This window comes from Conger conger, chromosome 1 (genome assembly GCF_963514075.1).
Source record: "Conger conger chromosome 1, fConCon1.1, whole genome shotgun sequence".
Classification (NCBI taxonomy): domain Eukaryota; kingdom Metazoa; phylum Chordata; class Actinopteri; order Anguilliformes; family Congridae; genus Conger; species Conger conger.
The window spans coordinates 45739916-45765338 of record NC_083760.1 but is presented as its reverse complement, the minus strand read 5'-3'; the positions used below and the strand labels follow the sequence as shown (position 1 = coordinate 45765338).

The 25423-nt window shown below is 39.2% G+C and overlaps 1 protein-coding gene across 5 annotated transcripts in view; it reads right to left on the bottom strand.

Moving 5' to 3' along the window:
* eml1 (EMAP like 1) overlaps positions 1-25423 on the bottom strand; it is a 75434-nt gene that overhangs the window by 24031 nt on the left and 25980 nt on the right. For all 5 annotated transcript variants that reach the window (XM_061239392.1, XM_061239363.1, XM_061239373.1 and 2 more), the window contains exons 2-5: positions 21980-22162; positions 19032-19161; positions 4839-4973; positions 4107-4135 (exon numbers count right to left, since the gene is read on the bottom strand). In XM_061239392.1, the coding sequence (XP_061095376.1) occupies positions 4107-4135; positions 4839-4973; positions 19032-19161; positions 21980-22162 (477 nt within the window). The remainder of the gene's footprint in view (positions 1-4106; positions 4136-4838; positions 4974-19031; positions 19162-21979; positions 22163-25423) is intronic.

Here is a 25423-nt window from a genome sequence, read left to right as displayed (position 1 = left end):
GGTCGGACTATGGACTCAAGATTTCTCAGTGTGCCATTGCCAGCTTTCTGTGAGGGGGAGAGGATGGACATAATTTGAATAACATTTTACAACAGAATACTCCTCTTCCAGATGTTCACTGCAATCAGCAATCATTTAGCACCCCAGTTTGAGAAACGGCAAAGGAATCGTTTGAGGTCCAGTTGACCTCTGTTCTCCAACTTAGATCACTGTCAGGCAGATGATGCTTGAAATTACAAAATGAATGAAGATTCTATTCTTCATAAAGAATGAAATGGGGTGGGGGAAAGCTCAATGAAAAATTAAGATGTCCGTCATATAGATGGCCAATGGGATTAACATGAACAAACATCACACATAGTTGGTACCTGATGATTGGTGATGATTTTATTCATAATATATGGTCGACTGTTAACATTCACTTATTCTTCCTAAGCAGTCCACTAAAATGTGTTTCTGAAAACATTTGAGGCAAGAAATAAGCAATGCAGTTGCTGAATCTAGATTCAAACTTGATGCCAAGTTTTGGAAGTTTGCCTCAAGGTTCTGCACTACAAGGCTCTCCATAGGAAATTAATGGAATGCGTGTTTACATAATTTGTAGGACAGGTCGGGTTGACTCGTAGGGCATGTTGTTCCTACCTAAGAAAAAAGACTAAATATGATAAAATTGGTGAATGTGCAAGGTTCTCTTACATCGCTCATACAAGAGATTTAGGAACAAATTTCTTCATACCTTACATGAGGCCCATTGTCTTCTAAAGTCATATATTTTAGTACCTTTGTCATAAAAAATGTTTTTTGGTTAAAGGTTATTTCTGCATTTAAAAACAAATAACAATTTTTTTGAGTTTGTCCATAACATCCTTTCCTGCTGCTTTCTTTAAGATATATTTATTCTATGAGGAAAGCAGCAGGAAAGCACCAAAGACAGCCAACTTCTCCTCTTTGTCTTGGTAGTAGTAAACAAATCCACTGGCTGCTCTAAACCAAAGCATGTTTTTGACATTCTATTCAGCTCATTAGTTGAATAAAAAGAAAGAATAAAATAAGTGAGGTAAAAAATTAGACAGTACATTAAGAAGTCTGAGTGGAAATTCAGGGTATTGCTGATTTGTATATAAATGAGATTCAGAATAATGCATGTTTGCATGGTCTTTTTGTAATTCCACTTTAAAGATTGCCACAGACTAGGAAGATAACTTCATCAAGAAATATCAAGAGACATCCTGTAAACTTTGTAACTTAAAAGCATAAAAATAATGGAAATTCCAGACAAAAAAAAATGCACTGTCATTTCAATGACAGTGCTTTCAAGAAAATGCTTTCAAAGACAGGATGAAATAGAAAAAAATCTGAGCACAGGTCAAGTGTCAACAAATGAAATGTTGGTGCACCAATGACAAAGAAAATTGAGATAGAGTGCAACAATATCCACCCGGTTCACTGCACAATGGAAATATTTTGGTTTACACAAAATGCAATTTCTCTTGGACTAAACCCAAAAAGTCGACCTGCATTTCAAGCCATTCAAAACATACTGCAAAAATGTAACTGCAGTTGGGCAATTGTGGTTAGAAAGAGGCCTTTATCAGTACTAATATTTAATTGCGACAATTAGCACTATGGACAAAAGCTATGTTTTTAAAACTACCCAATGTTCTTTTGATTAATCATGGAGTACATTCAAAACTCATCCTGTTTAAGCACTGTCCCCATGTGTGCACATGTTCTACAGTCAAGACTGTGCCAGTATTGCCTGTAGCCAGCAGTTCCACATGTATAATTCACTGCAGTGTTGCCTTGGGAGAGAATGATTTAGCAGTAGGTATTACCATGTCTCATCACTCACCAGCAACTTCCTCAACTCAATCGAGTGCCCACAGTCTGCTTGCTTAAGCTCCATAAGGAAGTCTCTTCCTTCCACTCATGCAAGCTCAAATTACAAGTTACAATTCATATTTGAGTTTGTCATGGGGAACAGGTTGTGAAAAACTAGTGCAAATTAGGAGAAAAGGCGCATAGATTTTATTTTGCTGTCAAATAAAGATTATTGGCACCCCAGAAAAATATGTACAAAAAATACCGTAAACTAAAAATGTATAGAGTTATACACAATTATTGGCACCCTGGTTTAATACTACGTGCAAACACCCCTGGCAAAGATGACAGCCATGAGTCTTTTCCAATAATTGGTGATAAGGTTAGAGATTTTTAACCATTCCTCAATGCTTTTCAGAATCATTGATATCCTTGGGTATCTTCTTCAGTTCAGACCAGGTTTTTCATGGGAATTAAACCTGGAGACTGAGATGGCTATTACAAAACATGGTTGTTGTTCTCACGTAACCATTTCTGTGTGGATTTTGATGTATGTTTGGTGTCATCTACCTATGATTAAGTCTCAGCCCACATTTTCTGCCAAGATTTCCTGGTATTGTCTGTTAGTTTAATTTGTTATTCTTGTAAATGTATTATTTTTCATATTCATGTCTGGTTTTCTGTTTATATTCATTTCATTGCACTTGTCTTCCCCTATGATGTCTGTGTCTTTATGTAGTTCAGAGCCCAAGTCACTTCCCTGTCTGTATGATTCATTATTCGGACGTTTTTGGAATTTCCCACGATTCCTTCTCAGTCTCACTTTTCTTACTTCTTGCTTTTTCTCCATTCGTGTTTGTAGATAGCACTAATCAACTAATACCAACTAACATAGAATTTGTACAGTACTAATTATATCAACACACAAACTTGTCTGTCTAACTAACTAACTAACAGTCATTAGTTTTGGGTAATTATAATTTAATCACATGAACTAACAGACTAACTTTATCTCTATTTCTATACTGCTCTATAACTCTGCCTCCCTGTTCTATCCCTAAATTGCCTGCCTTAATTTAGTGAAGTGTTTGCACCTCCTCTCCACTATCTTTACGTTTCTTAACTCTGTGCAATTGTCCGTTTGTATTACATGTGTGTCTTTGTGAATCCAGTCCGCGTCTTTGTGCATCCCTTGTTATTTTTAAGATGATTAAGGTTCTGCAATGGGGAGGTTGTTTAACAAGAGGCTTAGGAAGTACAGACTATAGCAACTTTATAGGGATGGGAGCAGGGAACTAAAGTTTAAAGAACAGGAAAAGCAACTTCAGTCACCCAGTTCAGCTAATGCAACTGCAAAGATAATTCTACTTTTAAATCTGTTTTGCATGTCTGTGAACCATTAGCCAGCTATAGCCATTATCTCCAACTCGGTTTAAGTCAATTCAGTAACATTACAGTGGCAAATAATGCACTGGGATTGTATGCTGATTAGCGGTCTTTAGCGACCAACTACTTTTCTAACCTCCTACCAGCAGGAGCTGAAGGTCTGAATACATTTGGGGATGGGCCTAAGTAATTTTGGGCTGAGCCAGGAAGGGACAATCCATATATTTTACTGTACCTGAGTTCATTCTTTCTAGGTCTTGTGTTTATATTTGTGTATACCTGTTTTTATTTTGTGAGTATCCCTGTGTCTAAATGTGACACAAATAAAGCATGACTTGACTCATCAACATACATGTTTAGCATTTAACCAACCTCACCACATTGGAAATATACGCAGGTATCGGGAATAGCAAGGTTAATATTCTGTATTCATACTGTATACAGTTGTAGTACCACACCCATGTGACTGCAGTGCATTGCTGTTTCCATTATGAAATACTGTATTTTGAAATGTTTCTCTTATCTTGAACACAGCCATGGCCTTGGGTGGGAATTAATTGATGTAAAATCAACTTGGAGAGCAGTTGCAAGGGAAAGGAAGGTGGGACTGTATTAACCCAGAAGTGGTAGCAAATGTACTTGCGAAATGTGAGTGACAAGTTTTCCTAAACCATCAATGTGAATATGGTTGCATATTGCTGAGATGGAACACGCGTCAGATTGTAATAGAGGAAAATAAATCCCAATTCCAAAAGCATAAGCAAAGAAAGGACTGAGATAAGTGCAGTGTTCTGGTTTCAGCGCTGGAAACATGTACCCATGTGGTGATGAAATGCCATAATACAAAAAAACAACACAATACACCAATGGCCATCACACTGATGTTCAGTCACTCTTACCTGCACTGAATACTGGCTCCTTCAGTTTACTGTGGGTAAAGAAATAAAATAACACTGAGTGACCACTGAATGCTATCACTGAAGACCTGTTTCATCATCTCTTCTTCAACAGAAAGGCGTTCCATCTGATAAACCACTACATTATTACATTACATTAATGGCATTTGGCAGATGCTCTTATTCAGAGTTGATTAGATGAATCAGGAGACAATCCTCCCCTGGAGTAATACAGGGTTAAGGGCCTTGCTCAAGGGCCCATCGGCTGAGCAGATCTTATTGTGGCTACACCGGATATCAAACCTCCGACCTTGTGGGTCCCAGTCATTTACCTTAACCACTATGCTACAGACTGCCCTCTACAGTTAATTTGTTTTTTAAATCACATGCCTGTTCTATTTTTATTTATTTGTTTGTGCAGCTGAACTTAATGAGGCCAGGCAAGCTGCGAATCTTGGGAGTTGAACATTTTGAATAACTGTATGAGTTTTTCCCTGAAGGGGGTTTGAACATCTGATTACAAGCTCAGTCCCATAACCATCGCTCATTCCCACTGTGGTCTGCAGAGTGTACAACGACATGCCTTTGCTGTAGAGTATAGTGCATACAATGGGGTGCATAGTGTACAATGCCATGCCTTTGCTGTAGAGTATAGTGTATACAATGGGGTGCATAGTGTACAATGCCATGCCTTTGCTGTAGAGTGTGGAGTATACAGAGGGGTGCATAGTATACCTTTCGCTGGTCCTCTTGGCACTAGAATTGCTCCCTGTAGAGCCAGAGCGGGTGCGGTTACTCTTTGACTCTCCAGTGCTGTCTTTGCGCGCCAAAAGGCCCATTCGCTCTGAGGATCTGGTTCTCTTCACAGTGCTGGGGGAGAAGGGGGAAATGATTTAATAAAAATCTATAAGCCCCCCCCCCCCCACACACACACACACACACACAAAATAGTGTGAGTTGGAATAATTATATTATGATGAATAATACATGTTTTATCTTTCTTGATTAACATATATCCAAGGGAAGATTATTCACACAATTCTCAACAAACACCTGTGGTTCATATTCATTCATTCATTCATTATCCTAACTTGCTTATCCTGAACAGGGTCGCAGGGGGCTGGAGCCTATCCCAGCATACATTGGGCGAAAGGCAGGAATACACCCTGGACAGGTCGCCAGTCCATCACAAGGCACACACACCATTCACACCTATGGGCAGTTTAGACTCTCCAATCAGCCTAGCCTGCATGTCTTTGGACTGTGGGAGGAAACAGGAGTACCTGGAGGAAACCCACGCGCACACGGGGAGAACATGCAAACTCCACACAGAGAGGCCCCGGCCGACCGGGATTCGAACCCAGGACCTCCTTGCTGTGAGGCGGCAGTGCTACCTACTGCACCATCCGTGCCGCCGATTGTGGTTCATATTCCCTACTTGAACTCATTAGACTGTGCTTGTTTTATCTTGGAAATACTTATCTCTGGACCACATTTTTTTTTTTGCTACTCTCCTATCCTGTTGTTTTTACACACTAATGGGATACTGGAACCTGGCCACTCTGTAAGTGCAATTACATACACAGGACTAACCTCTCTGTAAAATTGCTATTATATACAATACACTCCCACAGAGAGCACATGCTATACCTCTGCAAACTTCTCTGCCATTCATTTGATAACAGAATGAGATCTCCCTCAGGTGTGAGAACTTTGAAGCGAGTGTTTTACATTGGGTTGTATACTTTCTTTATTAAGTCTTTATTAAGTTTTGTCTCACAATTTACCGTCCCTACCATCACTTGCTTTATATTGTATTTCATTATATTACAATCACTTACCCAGAGCAACTTGTGATTGCTTTATGGTTGATGTGAGTGTTTACAAAGGAATCTGCCCTGGAACCGAGTGTGTGACAGCTGAAAATGTGAGCACGCTGCCCTTTTGAGTGGCCTGACAAAGAAACAGCCCCATCAGCAGTGGTGGGGGAACTGAGCTCAGCCTTCATTCTGGATCCTGAGCTAGGAGAGCTCAAGTCCATTCAACCCTGTCACTGGCCCGTGATTTATCCTCCTAAAACAGGGTGTGGGACTGTGTGCATTTGAGAGGGTCTTTGTTTATATAGGTGTCCCGGCCACTCTGCCATCATGGCTGAATTTATGAAGCCTTAATGCTCTTAAACTTGCTGGCCTGTACTGCCCTTTTGAAGTACACAGTAAAATGTAATATGCTAAACTTTTTTTTTTACATTCTTGCAGTGTGCTGACTTGTTCTAATTCTGTATAGCACCTATGCTTAGTTATGTATGTGCACTTTTATAGTATATACTGTACGTATATGTATGTGGCAGGTAGGGCTCGGTTTGCGGGAGTGGACAAAGTGGAAAACATGTTTTTAGAAATTGTAGCAAATTTATAAAAAATTAAAACCATGCTTTACTATAGGGATTGTATTAGCCAGATGATGAGCAGTGCCTGGTGTTCGACAGACATAGTGCTTGGAGAGTAAAATATTTGTCTGATCAGACCAGAGACTCATTTTCCTCATGCTCTCAGAGTCATATTTGGCAAACTCTTTCCTCAACAGTGGCTTCCATCTAGCCACTCTACCATAAAGGCATGATTGATGGAGTGCTGCTGAGATGGTCTTCCTTCCAGCAGGCTCTCCGATCCTTCCAAAGGATTTCTCAAGCTCTGTTAGAGTGACCGTTAGTTTATTGGTCACCACCTTGACCAAGGTTGCCCGGTTACTCAGTTTGACCGGATGGCCAACTCTTGGAAGAGTCCTGGTGGTTCCAAACTTCTTCAATTTCACAATTATTGAGGCCAGTGTGATCCAGGGAACACTCAAAGCTTTAGAAATGGTTTCATACCCTTGCCCTGACCTATGCCTTGCCTCAATTTTATTGCAGAGGTCTACAGAGAGTTCCTTGGACTTCATGGCTTGGTTCATAGCCTGACATGCAGTGTGAATTGTGGGACCTTATACACAGGTGTGTGCCCTTCTAAACTACGTCCAATCAATTCATTTTTGCCAAATGTTGGCAATAGACACATATCAGGGATAATTAAAGCAAACAGGATGCACCTGACCACAATTCGGAGTGCCACAGCAAAGTGCCTGAATACTTATGTAAATGAGAGATTCCAGTTTTGAATTTTTAACAGATACAAACACAATAAAGTGCGCAAAAAGTGAAGGGGTCTGGATGCAGTACTTAAAGCCAATGTTGATGAGGACTCAGTTAAAGGTAAAAAGAACTTTCACGTGTTAAACCAATCCTTACAGAGTATATATGATATGTACGGTTCCAAGTCATAAGCCAAGAGATCACAAGACAGGGTGCCAATTCGAGATGCAAAAGAAAAGTAATAAACAAAAGCAGGGGTCAAAATCCAGGAAATCAGAGGGCTGAGTCCAAAACCAAATAAACAGATGTGCAAACAAATCAAAGGGGCTAGGCAAACTCGAAATCGAAACCACCCGAATAGTGCAGCACGCAGACAGGGGAGTGACTATGGCTCAGAAACATACAGACACAAACATAACAGGGGATGACGAATGCAATGAACTGTAATGCATAACAATAAGCCAGATATGAAATAATCATAAATAACAAGAATAACAAATAAACTAACTAAAATCAGAAACATTACAACATATAGTCCCTATGGGACTCAAGTGTAGTCTGTTAGAGTTGAACTAACACAGGACATTTTACTGTGTAAAGTACCCAAGCCTGGACCTCAGCTCTGGAAGTGCCAATGAAGGGGCCAATATCAGTGCCAGATGGCTCTATAAGATGTCGATTCATAATGGAATTTCGAGCTGCATCATATAGCACTGCACACAACACTGGGGCTAAAATAATGGAATTACAGTATGGATCATTCCCTACCACCTTGAGATTTTAGTACTTTTGAACTGTAACTATTATTTTACTTGAGGGAGAAAATGTCTGTATACCATTAAATATATCAATGCCACCAAAATGGTTGCTATTACTACATATAATACTGATTCATATTTAATTGACATATTTGCAATTATTATACTAAATATTATGATAATAATCATTGTAATACAGTATGATAGTAATTCTGTCTATCCAAGAATATTTTTTAAATGTAATTTTCCCTTTCATGTATAGGTACCATTACTTGGATATAGATTGTTAGTCAACAGTCAAGTCAAGAAAAGGAAAAGGTTGGAAGCAAGCACATTTTGCACAATTGTTGAAAGAATACTATTTTTATATTTTAGTGTAGGTTGTGGCCGTGGCTTTGTCTATATATCTAGGTTGAGAGTTCATTGAATGATAAGGACTTGAAAGAAATCCCCAGGATCCCCACAGACCGTGGAATTTCATTTGCCGTTTTCTTTTTTGATTTTATGTGTTATTTATTATCACAATGTTGTCTGTTTTTTTGTATTATTGCCTTGCTTTATTTTATTTGAATGTCACAATGCTCGAAAAGTGTTATGAAAATAAAAGTCACAAGACCATTTGATAATCTATTTACAGTATGTTTAGGCAGTTCCAGTTCCAACTGAAAATCTGTGTAATAATCTAGTTAAAACTGATTTGACAATCGAGGACTTAATGCAGTATAATTATTATAGACTCAGTGAGCACTTTATTAGGTATCTATTAGACTTATATTTTTTACTTCTACTGCTGTAGCCTATCCACTTATAGTTAAGATTGTGTATTTTCCCCCATTCTGATGATTGATGAATGAACTGAATAATAATGAATAATGAATGATGGTTCATTAACTGAAGTTCCTGACCCGCATCTACATGATTGTATGCATTGCACTGCTGCCACACAATCGGCTGATTAGATAATCACATTTATAAGTATATTACTTGGTAAATCATTATCTATATTTAACCAGAGCAAATTGCTGCTTTAACCCCATCTACTCTGGCCCCTTGTGGTTGAGTCGTTGATGACTGAAATTATTGTTGTGTTCATATTTATGTCATACAAAAAACTGTGATGAAATAAAACCACAAAACGGTGATCCCAGATTGTTAACTGCGAGAACAGCAGTTTAGATTCTTATCAGTCTCTTATTTGTAATGCAGGGTAATAAAACAGCAGGCTCCCCAATGCCATGCTTACTTCATCGCAGACTCAGACAATAAAAGGCATATTCTAACAATCCTTAATACCATTTCTCTATGTCAAGAAATCATGTTCCAATATAAGAACAAAAATATGCAATTCAGAAGTTGCATGAATAAACACATAGTTTCAGGTTTGGTAGAAATCCAAGTTCTTGAAATACTTAAATGCGTAAATGCATTGCGAGGTCATTTAAGTACTGAACAAATGTAAAACATAGCACACTTCTTGTACGGGGTTTCCTACCCACTTCCTACAGTTTAGGACTATCGCTGCGTTCGCTTAGCAGATTGAATATATAGGCATGTGTAATTACCGGATTTTGACTTGCTATAGATTTAAACCAGTAATTTTACTGGCTAACAGGGCTCTGGTGAACCTAATTTTGAAATAAAGTTCCATTTTCCAATGTGATGCAGATTTGTTAGAAAGTGTTGGGTTGAGTAATCCTTTTTGGAGAGCTTTTTGGACTTGCTTGTATGTAAAACACAGGTGAAGGTTAATTTCCTTTACATTTTGTATAAATGATAGAAAAAAACCTTTTCTGATCATTGTCTGGACAAAAAGATATGTCTTGTATTTGGAGAGATTTGGAGACACTTGAGGAGAAAACTAATGGAATTTTAATGCCTGTTGATATCTTTACCATATTTTGTACACAAGTTGTCATCATTTACACAAATATAGTAGCACAAAAGTAGTTCTGGGTTGGTTCTTTACTTAGAAATTGAGATTCAGTGTATTCAACTATAATTGTCCCATTTAATATTTATTCAGGAAAACGCGACATATAAATGATCGACCTTTGGATCCACCTGTCTTCATCTGCCATGTCTCTGCCGTGTCTGTAACTGACATCTGGCTTCAAACTGATGTTTGAAGGCACAAAGACATTCCATTTGCCTTATTGACGTTCTCGATTTCTCAGTCTTTACTTCTTTTTCTAGCCTCTCCCGATGGGTAGAAGCTAGGAGTAAAAAAAGGAGCAAGGAAAAGGGGATAAAAATAAGGGCCCAGTGGAACAGCAGAAATATTGAAGGGAGGGATGCCATAAAGGCGTGACAATATCCATACCTCAGAGCCACTGTGGATAGTTTAAATGCACCACACAGAATAAACACCATGGATACAAGACCTGATTGACAGAAGCAAGAAATTATAAGTGGACAATGCCTTCACCTGAGGCACAATACATAGGGATTGTATAATTTATATTTTCTATAAATGGCTTAGCATTCACATTTGAGCCAGGAATAAATTATCTACAGAAACACGGACATGCAACAACACTATCAGGGTGCATGCATATTTAAATTGTGTTATCTACTTAAATGTCAATACCAGAAAGACAAATTATAATGCAAATGGAGTGCAATTCAGGTGTGTCTGATTCAAAGATATGATCACAAATTGTCGCTTGAAATATGCAAGGTTTTTTTTTTGACAAGCTGGTCTGAAAAATACCAAGTGCAGTTCAGGCTGTGTAGTGCCAGCCTGGGGAGGGCCTCAGCACTGTGTGATGAACAGACATGAAATTGAAATTACGATTAAAGAACAAAAAGGCCAATCTGGCAACCAAAACTTCCAGAGGGGGGGAAATGCAGGGAAAATAAATCAATGGCAACACACTTTGAACCTGCCACAGTGTCTACAACACAGTTACCCCCCCCGCCAACTCTTCCCTGAACTGAAAACCCAGACCCCATAATGAGGTAATTGGCTACAGCTACCATGAATCATAGCTGTGGCCATACCTGCATGAAGGGTCAGTGGACAGCACCCTACTTTCCCTTCCTGGCACCACAGCTGCTAATGGCACAGCAGCTGTAAATGCCATCTACAGAAAATGAACAACTGATCCACTTAAGTACTGATGCACATCAAGAGGCCATATAAGCTCAGCCAAATAGCTAGCGAGTGCAGTTCACACGGCAAGTAATATGTTACATTTTCAGATAATTTATTCTCTGTGAAATATTATATTTCAGCCATTAGATCAGCCTTCATAAGATAAGATTCATCTTATGCATTAGTTTACATTTGACACTGCTCCCAGCCTCAGCCTATTCAAAAAGTTTTGAGCATAAAAACATTTTTACTATACGAGTCCAGTATACTGTCGTGAGCCACGGACCCCTTGCCGAGCTCAGACCTCACGTTCCCACGAGCATTACCTCACCATGAGGTGTCTCGGGGGCGAACTCAAGTACTCCGAACGTTCTGGAGCCCTGGTAAGTTCTACTGAACTTCCAGCCCAGTCTCGAAGTGAAGGGTGTGATGCAAATCTGGTATACGATGTCCTGTATTCAATGTATTCCTCTAAAAGAATCTTTATCACATATGATTATAGTAAGATATACTTTATTATAATCAATCAAAAGAATAGAGTTATACAGATTACAGGATATATATCATCTTTCAGTTTGCTGATCACATGCAAGTTACATATACCCCTTTAGCTCTTTCTAATTTACCTTTCCACCATGATGTTAAAATTCAAGGTACACCCATCATCCTCTTTGGCCTTTACCTTATCTTATGGCTCCCCCTTCACGGAGATAAAAGCTACTGAACTTCCATCCACAATGGGTACGAACACCCCTAAAGTCTACTACTTATTTATATCGTATATAGTATCTTACTAAAAAATAAAAGACATAAAAATGAAAGGAAACTTATAACGTTGAGCTTCTATGTACTACTTTTCCTACTTTTACAAGTAATATAGATTATAATTACCACCCATGCCCTAAATATAGCCATCTCGTTTTCTGCGGGATTTGATCCCTCCTCCTTGCTGTTGATGAGCTCTTTGAACAGCTGCATTGGTTTGGGAATCTGGGGCAGGAACACCTCTTCGACATCAGTCCCGCTGCCACAACTCTTGGGCTGAGTCCGCACCGCGTACGTCACTCCTCTCTCCATATCCATATCCTGGAGTGGCGCGCAGAGGGAGCGCGCCACTCCAGCTTGACTACAGCTGTCCTGCGTTGCTCTCTCTTCAACAGCCCAAAGATATCTTCTGAAGCAAAATTCTAAGATGCTATCCTAAGGTCTAAAAGCTTATTTCTTATATATTCTTCTCGTATAAAAGTGTACCTTTTTTTGATAAGAAATGTCCCCAGTATACCGAGTGGAAAGACATTTATCTCTTATGCAACTTTTTTAATGAACATATTCATCACTGTTATTTGTCTCCCTGTCATAATCTCTCCTTGGACTCTCTCCAAACTTTGACTTCATACAAGCCAGAAGTTAGTGCCCTCCATCTCAAAACACTCTTCAGGTGCCCCTTTTTGTGGCGCCTTAAGGGATCTACAAAAGAAATCCAGCTAATAGCTGAGTGTAATTCATCATTTAACTCCTCCACTGTTAGTCCTTTGAATCCATCCGATAAATTATTTGTGCTATAATCAGGAAGGCCCTTGAAGCCTCTTAATCTTCTTTCGGTATTGACATCCCTTCCGTTTTCCTTATCTCTCCTACATTTTTCCATCTCCTCATACTCTTTGATCTCCCAATTATCTTCATTGTTTTCCTCATCCTGTTGTTTTAACCAGGCATTGTGCTCCTCCCCTGTAGGAGCAAGCCCACACGTGTCAACTAAGTATGTTATCACATCTACCGTTTCCTTGAACGCCAAATTCCCTGGGTCACCAATTACCCGTTCAGCATGTTGAGCATCTTCCACGGTCATGCTAGAACACATTCTACGCATGGCCTCACTCAGACCTTTAGCCTTGCTCTCTAAAACCCTAAATCTAAGTCCTCTGACTTCAGACTCCTCAGTGTCCATAAACGGTTGTACATTTATCTTGAACCACATATTTTTCCTCTTACAGGCGTGCTTACTACCACCTCGATGGCGTGTGCGAGGGGTTAACAATGCATTCCTTCCTAACCCATCCCTGTCAATCTCTCATCAGGGGGGCCTAGGGCCGGGTCCTCGACAATACCATCATGAAAGCAATTTAATGAAAGTAAAAACAATAGCTGAAAATAAATGCAAAGTAATATTTTAACATGCAGTTAAATTAGGTATAGGGTCAGTGTACCTAATTTTAGAGAAATTACTCGTGTTTTTATTCTTCACTTTTTTTAAAGACTTGAAATACAGGCAAGTCAATTTTTAAACACAATCATTTTAATAGTGTTTCAATAGTCCTTGCTTTGTTAATAAAACATTTCCCAAGAATTACAAGACTATTCATCAGCAAACTGACAGATTAATCCTCAAAACACACTCCAAATAGAATGTAATTTATTGATAGATTGGGGTTATGTTTTTCCTTAAGCCATTCATAAAATTATATCCAGAGTTTTTGTGTATGGGTACAAAAAAAGAAAAAAACATTACCAATCTAATTCAACTGATGAAGCAGGATTACTTTAAAAAGAGACGGAAATCCATGAAACATGGAACCCCAAGTTTATCGGTGAGTTCACAAAGCCCTCATCTAAAAAATGTATCTAAAAACACGAGCAGCACCAAGGATCTCCTATGTAGACCCCAGGGCTATTGAAGGTTCGCACCACTCTCCTCTGAGAGGGGCAGCAACATAAAACAGACCTGCACTAAGAACGAAACAAAAAGCATAAACGCCTCGGGTATGCAGACGTAACCTAACTATGCAATCCGCCATGAGAATATACAGCAGATCCCCAAACGGTGTGTAAACTCGCAGTTACAGATGTTATCTCCGACAGCAGCGAATTGAGATGTAGTGTTATATGTACGATAACATACATAACTCTGAAGAAAACGAAAACAATGAGATTTGAAAGTAACAAAAAGAAACACATCGCTATACTAAAGTAAATGGAAGGTGGCTGTCAAACTTGGAACCGCACACTACGGGAAACAGACACACAATAGCACCAAGACTAATTTCCACATATGGATAGGGGGAATATTGACTTATCTCTTACGCTAGATCAAAGCTGTCAGGGGCCTGAGCCAGCATTAATTGGCAGAGGGCCTCAGTACTCCAGGGTCCACTTTAACTCAACTCCTTCCTTCCTAAAGGTCGTTTTTAAACAAGGCGTAAATAACCTATGTGGATGACAGCCAATCAGAGCAAGCATGCAGAAAATTGATGCAATAAACTCGAAACTCACTTGGCCTGGACAGAAGGAAGCTGCTAACTAGGTCTCAATCAGTCACACATCTCACATAGTGCACAAATGCAAACTAAAACAATGTGAAATGGTGAATTGGAAAAATATGTCTAACAAACAAGCCTTGATTGAACAAGTGGGACTGAAATAGAAAGACACACAGCTGACCTTCATTGGTAATCAGACCAGGTAATCAATTGGAACCAGTAGTCAGCATGAGGGTATTGATTACCTGATAACCAAAGTGAAACTAATCACTCTCGTGATTTGTGCTCTCTCGTGATTTGTGCTCTCTCGTGGCACAAAAATTTAGTTCCTGGAAATTCATCAGACAGAAACCTAGAAACCGTGACAGTTTGAGTATGAGCACAATCAGACCTTGCAGCATGCCAGGAGGGAATTTAGAAAGACTTGGTTTTTAAGCCATCTGTACCTGGAAAATTGTCTATGGAGAGCTTTTCAATGGCCACACCTAATTCTTTTATCATAAGTTTAGCTGCCAAAGCAATTTTAGTTCATATAATTTTTTTCATGCCTATATTTTTCCAAACTGCAACAGTAGGTTGCATTGAATAGGCAGTTCTCCAAGTGTTGCCCAAGAAAAAGAGTTATCCTAAAGTCCTGCAAAGAAAGGGAGTTGCAGAGAGTGCTGAGAATGAACTGTACAAGCTATTTTTTGGACAAAGTGAACATGCCTGGACTTCTATTGAAACTCTAACTATTGGTGAAGAACACCAGTAAGTAAACATCAAACAAAAAGTTTGGAAATTTTTGTTTGGTAGATTATTTCTTTGTTGTAACAATGCTTCTTGGCAATTTATAAGGAAGATGCATTTGTGGGACAAGCAGCACAGCTCAGTATGTGGGTAGCGCTCATGTAAAATTTGCCAAATCTTTTCTGCCAATGCCAAACAGCTTATTCTGCTGTTGCTATTGACTCTTGTTTGGTGTTGTTTGGTGAATTGGATGATTGAAGTCTATCAGTAACAAGGAAGAAACAAGACATATTGGCAATTTTACAATTTATTAATTTAACAGTCAGCAGCCTCAGTAGCATGTGGAAGAACCATACACAGCCACAACAGCCTGGCACCTCCTCCTCATGCTGGTCACCAGCCTGGTCGCACACTGCTGTGGGATGGCATTCCACTCCTCAACCAGGATTTGTCGCAAGTCAGCCAACTTGTGTTGGTCACTCTACCACGAACAGCATGCCCCAGCTGATCCCACAAGTGTTCAATTGAGTTGAAGTCAGGACTGTTGGCAGGCCATTCCATTCTCTCTACTCCCAAATTCTGGAGGTAGTCCCTGATAAACCCTGCTCTGTGGGGGCGAGTGTTGTCATCTTGGAGGATGGAATTTGGTCCCAGACTGTGGAGATATGGGATTTCCAGAATCTCATCTCGATATCTCTCTGCATTGAGATTGTCTTCAATGATGACAAGCCTTGTTTTTCCAGTGCTGGAGATGCCACCCCACACCATCACACTGCCTCCACCAAAAGGTGTTACTGTTTGGCATTGGCAGAGAAGATTTGGCAAATTTTTCATGAGCGCAACCCACATAGCTCATCCCACAAATGCATGTTCCTTACAAATGGGAGACCATTTAAAAGGGAAAGAAACAGGCTTGCCAACGGTATAAAATGTATTGCCAAGAAGCATTGTTACAACAGAGAAATAATCTGTCAAACACAAATTTCCAAACTTTTTGTTTGATGTTTATGTTAATCTCGTCCAATGTTTTTAGATCTTCCTTCATTGAATAGATGCATTTTCCTTTCATATACCCATAAGGTCTTCCAGCTCTGGGCTGATTTGGATATTAACAAGCCACTGACATTGCAAAAATATCTGCTGCGATTGATCCTCTATGCTTCAGCAAGAGACTATTTAAGGTGGATCCTGGCACAGCGTATCAACAAGCATTTTAATTTTCCATTTTACATGTATAACCTTCCTCTTCATGACCCAGTTTTGTGCTTATTATTTTTGTTTTTTTAGCTTGTTGTTTACATCATCTGCTGCAGACCTCCCCCTCCCACCCAGCTGCTGGGGATTAAAGCATGGAGGAGACAGTGCAGTGGATTCCCCCCCTCCTACGGACAGCAGCGGGCTTTAAAGAAAAGCATGGAGCACACACACAGCACACTTTTGATTCAAAGTGGCAGGAGGTTGGGGGCTTCTTGGTTGTGTGTGAGAGGTCTGAGCTCATTCATTTCCACAATGTACTGCAAATGAAGCAGATTAATGGAAGCAGTGGGTGTCACCTTGCCAGTGGACCATTGTCACAGCATGGAATAATCTGCTGAAAATATTATAATTTTTTTAAACAAAGGACCTTCCACATCCCGTATTGGATGGAAAATTAAACTGCGCTTAACGCAGTAACCGTACAAGCCTGCATCTCCGGCATGAAAGAGACCCAAAAGAGGTCCTCAACTAGAAAATGTAGAAAAATAATACATAAAACATTATGCATTTCCAGGGCATGAATAAATCTATGAGGTATCATAGTGAATGAAATATTGTGCCATTGTGTGGTTGACCAGAAGGATTCTGAGAGATCGATGAGCCCTCTCTTTTAGGTACAGAGCACCCTGGACCTACACATGTGTTCCCAAGAGCTACTGCCAGCCACTTACTCAAACATACGTGCTGAATGTGCTGCTCCCTGCCTGAAGAACAATGGAAAGACCCTCTTTTTGGTTATCAGTCATGGAAGATGACACTTCTTTTCCTTCCCTGGAACTACAGGGCAGAGGGATCTTTGAGGGGTTAACTGAAAGCTTATCAAGCACCAACAGAAATGATTTTCCTGTGACAAACAGCCACTATAACTGGCTTGATTGAATTAAACCCCCAAATCTGAAAATAATTTGATGAGAGAGAGTAAGATGAGATGGATTGCATGAGAAGATCACTGTGAAACCGCCACAAATAATTATAAATCATTGTGTCACAAATGGCAACAGATACACGGCTTTTCTATTATCTGCAGGGAATAATTGGCTATTAGTTTAATTGAAGGCTTATTATTTATAAGTGGACATCCAGGTCTGATTAATTAATATTACTATGAACTAAATGGAGCAGCAACCTGGTCAATATAAAGATTAATTGACTCTATCATTAATCTACCGTGGGTTCATTATTGGAGGCTACATAATCTGCGTTTTGCTGGGTCTGTAAACATGGACATCTCATTACTGATGGCAAAGGGCAATCTAATTGTGCTTATTGCCATACATGAGATAGTTTTCCCCTCCCGATTTGCCTCCTCCCATTCTATATATTGGCCACTGGGGATCTGCTTGAGGGGAAGGTAGCGGATCAGGAAAGAACAGTATTGCACAGGGTTTAATGTGAATGGCTGCGATATTCCTGCTAATATTTCCCTTTGCATCACAAATAGGCACTCCATAATACTGAATAATACAGAAAAATATGTCTAAGCCCCGGAAACTTACAGTACAATGACAACTATGTTGCATTGTGCAGTCGGAATGTGTGTACAGTGTAGAGGTTAAACAATTGCCTTTTTCTCCATCATTATTTATTGTATTTATCACGGTGCGACCATATACATTTTTCCTATAACATAAATTACAATAATGTTCATCAAGAGTGGTGTTTTTAATGTAGTCATTGCTGATGATAACACAATGAAAATATTCCAAGAACAGAGGTAATAATTCATTTTTTATAGTAATTTTCTTGACTGAAAGTATGATTTACATTACAAGCTCACATCTTGACACAACAGATGAAAATGGAATAGCTTGCCATCTTCCTACATTTAAATCATGTCTTCTTAAAATGGAAAATCTCATCAAGTAAATAGATTTTGATACACATTTCTGCCAGAACGAGCCCACCCCCAGCATCAAACATGTTGTACTACCTTAATTAAGGTGATTGATTGCTTCTCTAGGGGTGAGTGGAGGCATGAAGTTGGCGTATTTTTGTCTTTTTTTTTTTTCAATAATATGAATCCTGGCAACAACGGCTGTAGGCTAAGCATTTATTTTCTAGTCAAAGCACTAGAAAGAAAAATAAGGTTTGAGGGGCATGGTATGGCAATTTTGTGCCCATGTGCCTTGGGTTTTGCTCGAGATAATGCCACACTGCTCTTCTCCAAGAATAAAGGACACTTTTCAAGGGCACTCTCTCTCTCTGAGATATGTTCTAATGCAGCAGTCCCCAACCACTGGGCCACGGACCGGAACCGGGCCGTGGAACTTTTGCTATCGAGCCGCAAGGAAATGATAATAAAATATAGTAAAACTGCTGGATAATTCACCCTGTCTATGTATTCTGGGTACAATCATTTCATTTCATTTCTGTTTATATGCGAGTACTGTATGTATTCATGTAAAAAATACCCATGGTGTTCTTTATAATATCCTAACCTTACATGAAAAATTTACGTAGACTTAAAATGTTGATGGCAGGTCCACAAAAATATAAATATATACACATAAATAATAGTGGTCCGCAGTGCAAAAAAGGTTTTATTCCCATGTTACTCTCAGTGGGTGATTATTTTCATATTACTCGTACACTATGTGACATACTTTAACAATCTCCTCTCAGGTTACTCATATTACATTCTTTCTAATTTATGTTGCCCCCTTACAGTGTAATTTGCTCAGCAGGTTAGTCTCTTGCCCTTACCTCTTGGTTGCTGGTGATGTGTTGTCCTTCCTGCTGCTGGAGGGGGAGGGCAGTGTCCCGCTTTTCTTTGGTAAGACTGTGCCATTGTTGACCGTGGGCCTCAGGGGCAAGGCTGGCATCATGGGTCTAGCTTTAGGGCAGAGAGCAAGGAAGCATGAGACTGTAACTCCTCAAATCGGTCTCTTCACAGAGATTTTGAGTGGATAACAACTGTATGAAGGTTGCACTATCAGGCCTATCTGGGGAGCTTGAATTGCTTTGGAAGTTACAAATGTAGGGAAAAGCACATACAGTATTTAATACTACGCCTTTCAGAGATTCTATGCTGCTTTGTACACGACTACATTTTCTCCAACATTGTAAGCATAATGTGAGCATCACTTCAGGCTGTCATGCATCTGCCCATATGATATTCAAGTTAGTTTAATGATCCAAGTACTGTATACAGCCCAGTAATGATCTCTGCTTTAACAAGAGGCTATGCAATCACACCTCAATGTATTCTGTAAGAATTAGAGAGTACTATCTGTAAATAATTTAAAAGAAAGCTGAAACCTTGTTAATGAGAAAGCTCAAAGTGACCTGACTGTGATCATGGTAACTCACTTAAGGCCAATCCACACCAAGAACTCTGACCATAACTATAATGATAATGATGTGAGCATCAATGTGTCTTGGCTATGTCATCTGCCATTTTGCACGTGACACCCTATAAATTTGGATGGATTTTGATTTGCTGTCAGTGTTTTATCGTTCATGGAAAAAATATATATAGTTCTGGTGTGGACTCCGCCATCCACTTGAGAGAATGATTAGTAAAACAACATATTTATAGTTATCATGCTTGGTGTGGAAGGTGGAAAGGCCTTTAAGCAGAAAGAAAGCTTCCACAGCAAACAATTATTTCCTGTTGTGATGTTTGGGCCACAGATACAACACTGGACCTGAAAGCAAGCTTGTCTTCAGCCAACCCAAGAAGTGGAACCCCAGAAGCTGTACTGTATTCCACATGCCTTTGCTATAAGAAGGCTTGTTGGTTCTGAAAACAAGGAAAATAAAACTTCCCCAAAGGTATTTTAATATACAATATCCCTTTGTGATATTTCACATTTAGCATTGTGAAAAGCTATTTGAATTATTTGACAATTCCATGGATATTATTGTTTCTATATCAATTGATAGTGTCATTTTATGGAGCCAAGAGTAGGCTCATTTGACTTTTGTATAAGCATATTGGCCAAAGTTGAGCCCAAGTGATATACAAAGACTGATATACAAATAAGGCACAGTTCCAGGCACAGTGCACTACTCTTAGTATTTCAGGGACAAACATTGGGCCTCATTTATCAAACTAGAGACGAACAAATTTCACCACAGTTTGAAAATGCATTTACACAAATAATGTGGGATTCATCAAAGTTTTCGGTTGTCAGTTTTCTAGTAGGATCTGAACGGGCTTTAGTTTTAAAAGGTTGTAAAACTTGTTTTGTACTTTTATTACTCCATTCATATTTTATTTTAATTCAGAGTGGCAAAATTATTTTAATAAGCCAATTGAATATTATAATTATTCATTTAAATTATTTGATTCATTTGGATTTATTTAATTATTCAACTGGATTTTGTAACTTTGCCATAGGTTTTATGTCAAACCATTTTTGTTTTGAACAGAATAAATAACGAACAATAACGGCCAGTCAAGTTCAAGTTTATTCAAGAAAATATCATGGCATAGAAGATGTTAACTCCTAAATCATTTTTAATATACATTTTTATGTTCACAAAGACATACAGCTGAAGCACACCCAAAAAAAATCTGATACACATGCAATACACATGTAGCAAAGTTTTTTCAACTGTTCCTGGCCATTTCTTTAAATTGCCTGAAATTGAATTCTGTGGTCCTTATAAGGTATTTTAGGGGCGTACATTTATGGTAATTATAAGTTCAGTGCACACCTTTTTTTACGATTGATTGGGATTTATCAACATATGTGAATGCAAAAAAAAGCAGTGTAAATTTGCACATGGATTTATTAAAATAATGATAAATGAGGAGTTTTCAGTCTTTTATCATTTGAGTGGGTTTCAAATGTTTCATTCAATTAACAATGTTTGCCTTCAACCTGGGCAGTAGTCATGGGCTGCACCATCTCAGTCCTTCCACCATCTCCAGTTCCTATACACACTCCATGCTGTATACTCAGGGCGTGTGATCACCTGACCTAATGTACCCAAAAGCCTCAATCAGTTAATGGATGCACTGCTCTATGTGCCCACATGGAAATAATACTTCACAGCCTGCATCACAATATCCCTAATTAGTCCCTGTGTGTACAATGTAATACATCAAAATGCAGCCACTGCGCACCTGCAGCTTGCCTATTGGCTCACCTGCAAATAAGAAAATCTTAATTTCCCTTGCCCAGGGAACATGGGTATTAAATATTTATCACTGTGGAACTTGATTTGATTTTCACTGTTTGTTTTGCTAGGTTTCAATCTCAACTGTGTGCACAGCTGTACTGGCAGAAGGGAGGTCCAAATGTGAGGAGCACTGAGAAGGTTTATTTTTTCTTTCAAGTAGAAAATATAAGCTTGTTTTAAGCCATGTGAAATTTTCTGACCCCATTGGCAAATCTTGAAATGGGTCACACTCTAACTTTACAGTTGTAATTTATTCAACCAACTGTTGTTTTAGTTGACATAATTTAATTATATCACGTTTTTTATGATTTGAATTCCTTTTTTCAACATACTTTTTATTCATGTTATATATGGTGCATTTCCTGTCTGCTCTTTGTTGCAGTTTTTAAATTATTCTTATTATTCTTATTCTATTTGTCACTGTTTTTTTTCTTCTTATTATTATTACTTGTAGTACTAGTAATACTATTAGTATTACTATTATTGTTTTATTTTTTCTTGGCGGTGGGCGTGAGGATTACCTTTGGTTGGTCCCTTCCTGGTGCCCAGTGCCTGCTGTTCCTCTGAGAGATTCAGTCTCCGCACCACATCGGCCAGCGCAGACTTCAGCAGCTGGATCTCATCCTCCTGCATCTGCACACGCTGCTCCAGAGAAGCAATCCGGTCCGTCACCTCCATGCTGCTGGCTGCTGACGCGCTGTCATCTGCCCAGGGAGCAGGGGGAGAGAAAGGGGGTTACACACCAGTAGACAGTTGCCAAGATAATAAAAAGCAGAGCATTGCCACCAAGAACATCACCATGAATAATGCAACAGCAGAATGCTGTGGTTTAGGCTTTTATGGTTTCATCTATCCTTTTAGAGAATCATTTGTAGATTTTATCATGATATATTTGGAAGTCGTGTTTTAAATGGATGGATGACTAATTGGATAAATTCCGGAGGAGATGGAATTTAAGATTTTTTAAACAGGCATTATGGGAGCTGATGGGAGTTTTAAAATGAGTATTAACAGGGCAATACATTTAAATGGTTGTTTTTAGTCAGATAGCACAAACACACAAACATGCTCAATAACATTTTTGTCTGGAATTGGGAAGCAAATCCAGAACAGGTAAAATTTTGCAACATTGTTACAAATAATTTACAAATCAATTCTAATTCATTAGGTTTCACAGACACAAATTAAGCATAGTCTAAGATTAAATTATATTTTGAAGAGAGATTTTTCCAAACAAAACTTGATTTAGTCCATGACTAAGATTAATCTCTGTCCATGAAACTGGCCCTAAATGTTTTAAATGCTATATGTTTGGGGTATTAATAGTAATGTGGTATATACTTGCACGTAACATTGCATCATCAAGCAAGAATTGCATACATTTCCACCAGCTGTCTCTATTCAGATGGTCTGAAATAGCCTTTGTATTAATCTAGTTTGGGCCTGCCACAATTGCAACAAAGGATAATGAATTCAGTGAACCTACAGCACAGTCTGTAAGTATTTGTAAAGTGGTACAAGCCCTTTTGGCTCTGTTTGGCTAACTGGCACTTATTTGTGGGAGCCACATGAAAAATATGAGAGGCCTCTTGGATCAAATCTATCATTTCCAGCAGCTTTAGGTTCTAGTAGCTTTTGGTCCATGACTACCTTTTGATGGATTTGCCCTATTGTACTAATGCTAAAAATAAGAGCTATATATTGTATAAATGAACAGTACAGTACATGAACAAATGAACACACTAATTCCAGGTGGCACATTGTTCTGTTATACAGTGCATCCGGAAAGTATTCACAGCACTTCACTTTTCCCACATTTTGTTATGTTACAGCCTTATTCCAAAATGGAATAAATTCATTTTTTTCCTCAAAATACTACACACAACACCCCATAATGACAACATGAAAGTTTTTTTTTTTTTTTTTTTTTTTGCAAATTTATTAAAAATAAAAAACTAAGAAATCACATGTACATCAGTATTCACAGCCTTTGCCATGAAGCTCAAAATTGAGCTCAGGTGCATCCTGTTTCCACTGATCAACCTTGAGATGTTTCTACAGCTTAATTGGAGTCCACCTGTGGTAAATTCAGTTGATTGGACATGATTTGGAAAGGCACACACCTGTCTATATAAGGTCCCACAGTTGACAGTGCATGTCGGAGCACAAACCAAGCATGAAGTCAAAGTAATTGTCTGTAGACCTCCGAGACAGGATTGTCTCGAGGCACAAATCTGGGGAAGGGTACAGAAACAGTTCTGCTGCTTTGAAGGTCCCAATGAGCACAGTGGCCTCCATCATCCGTAAATGGAAGAAGTTCGGAACCACCAGGACTCTTCCTAGAGCTGGCCGCCCGTCTAAACTGAGCAATCGAGGGAGAAGGGCCTTAGTCAGGGAGGTGACCAAGAACCCGATGGTCACTCTGTCAGAGCTCCAGCGTTCCTCTGTGGAGAGAGGAGCACCTTCCAAGGACAACCATCTCTGCAGCAATCCACCAATCAGGCCTGTATGGACCTGAAGGACTCTCAGACCATGAGAAACAAAATTATCTGGTCTGATCAGACAAAGATTGAACTCTTTGGCGTGAATGCCAGGCGTCATGTTTGGAGGAAACCAGGCACCGCTCATCACCTGGCCAATACCATCCCTACATTGAAGCATGGTGGTGGCAGCATCATGCTGTGGGGATGTTTTTCAGCGGCAGGAACTGGGAGACTAGTCAGGATTGAGGGAAAGATGAATGCAGCAATGTACAGAGACATTCTGGATGAAAACCTGCTCCAGAGCGCTCTTGACCTCAGACTGGGGCGACGGTTCATCTTTCAGCAGGACAACGGCCCTAAGCACACAGCCAAGATATCAAAGGAGTGGCTTCCAGACAACTCTGTGAATGTCCTTGAGTGGCCTAGCCAGAGCCCAGACTTGAATCCGATTTAACATCTCTGGAGAGATCTGAAAATGGCTGTGCACTGACGCTCCCCATCCGACCTGACGGAGCTTGAGAGGTGCTGCAAAGAGGAATGGGCGAAACTGCCCAAAGATAGGTGTGCCAAGCTTGTGGCATCATATTCAAAAAGACTTGAGGCTGTAATTGCTGCCAAAGGTGCATCAACAAAGTATTGAGCAAAGGCTGTGAATACTTATGTACATGTGATTTCTTAGTTTTTTATTTTTAATAAATTTGCAAAAATTTCAAAACTTCTTTCATGTTGTCATTATGGGGTGTTGTGTGTAGAATCTTGTGGAAAAAAAATGAATTCATTCCATTTTGGAATAAGGCTGTAACATAACAAAATGTGGGAAAAGTGAAGCGCTGTGAATACTTTCCGGATGCACTGTAAAGGAAGTGTTTTGGAAAAAGTGCCGAGGATTACAGTTTGCATACAGCTTTCTTATACTTCTGCTGTTCCTTATCATGTGCACTTACTGGATCTCGAAAATTGTGTCTGTGAAAATTTGGTTCCCATTCCATGGGAACAGCTTCATGCCAAGCCTCTTAAAGCACAAAGCATAAATGTATCTGTCTGCAGCCACAGGCACAATACAAATCCCTACACAATGAGCAACTCTCACAGCCTCGCTACACAAAAGCCAGTATGTGGGATATAATTCAGAGGTATTTTCTCTTGAAATATCACAGCATCCATGCCTTCTGGTATTGTTAAACCAGTAAAAACAAATTAGCTACAAAAATAGTGACACATGACTCAAAATACTGAAAGGAAGACAAAATTATCAATAAAGGCACAGCATTAACTCAGACATATTGCAACTTAAGTACTTCTGTATACAATTCTTATAGATTCTGAGAAAAATAAATTCTTAATTTTCTCAGAATCATTTCAATGTACAACTCTCATATACCAAATCAGGCAGTATCGGTTGTCTAGAGCCATGAACATCATATCTAGTTCACATATATACACGAAAGGGTGAACGTTATATCAGCAGAAGCTGCACCAGCA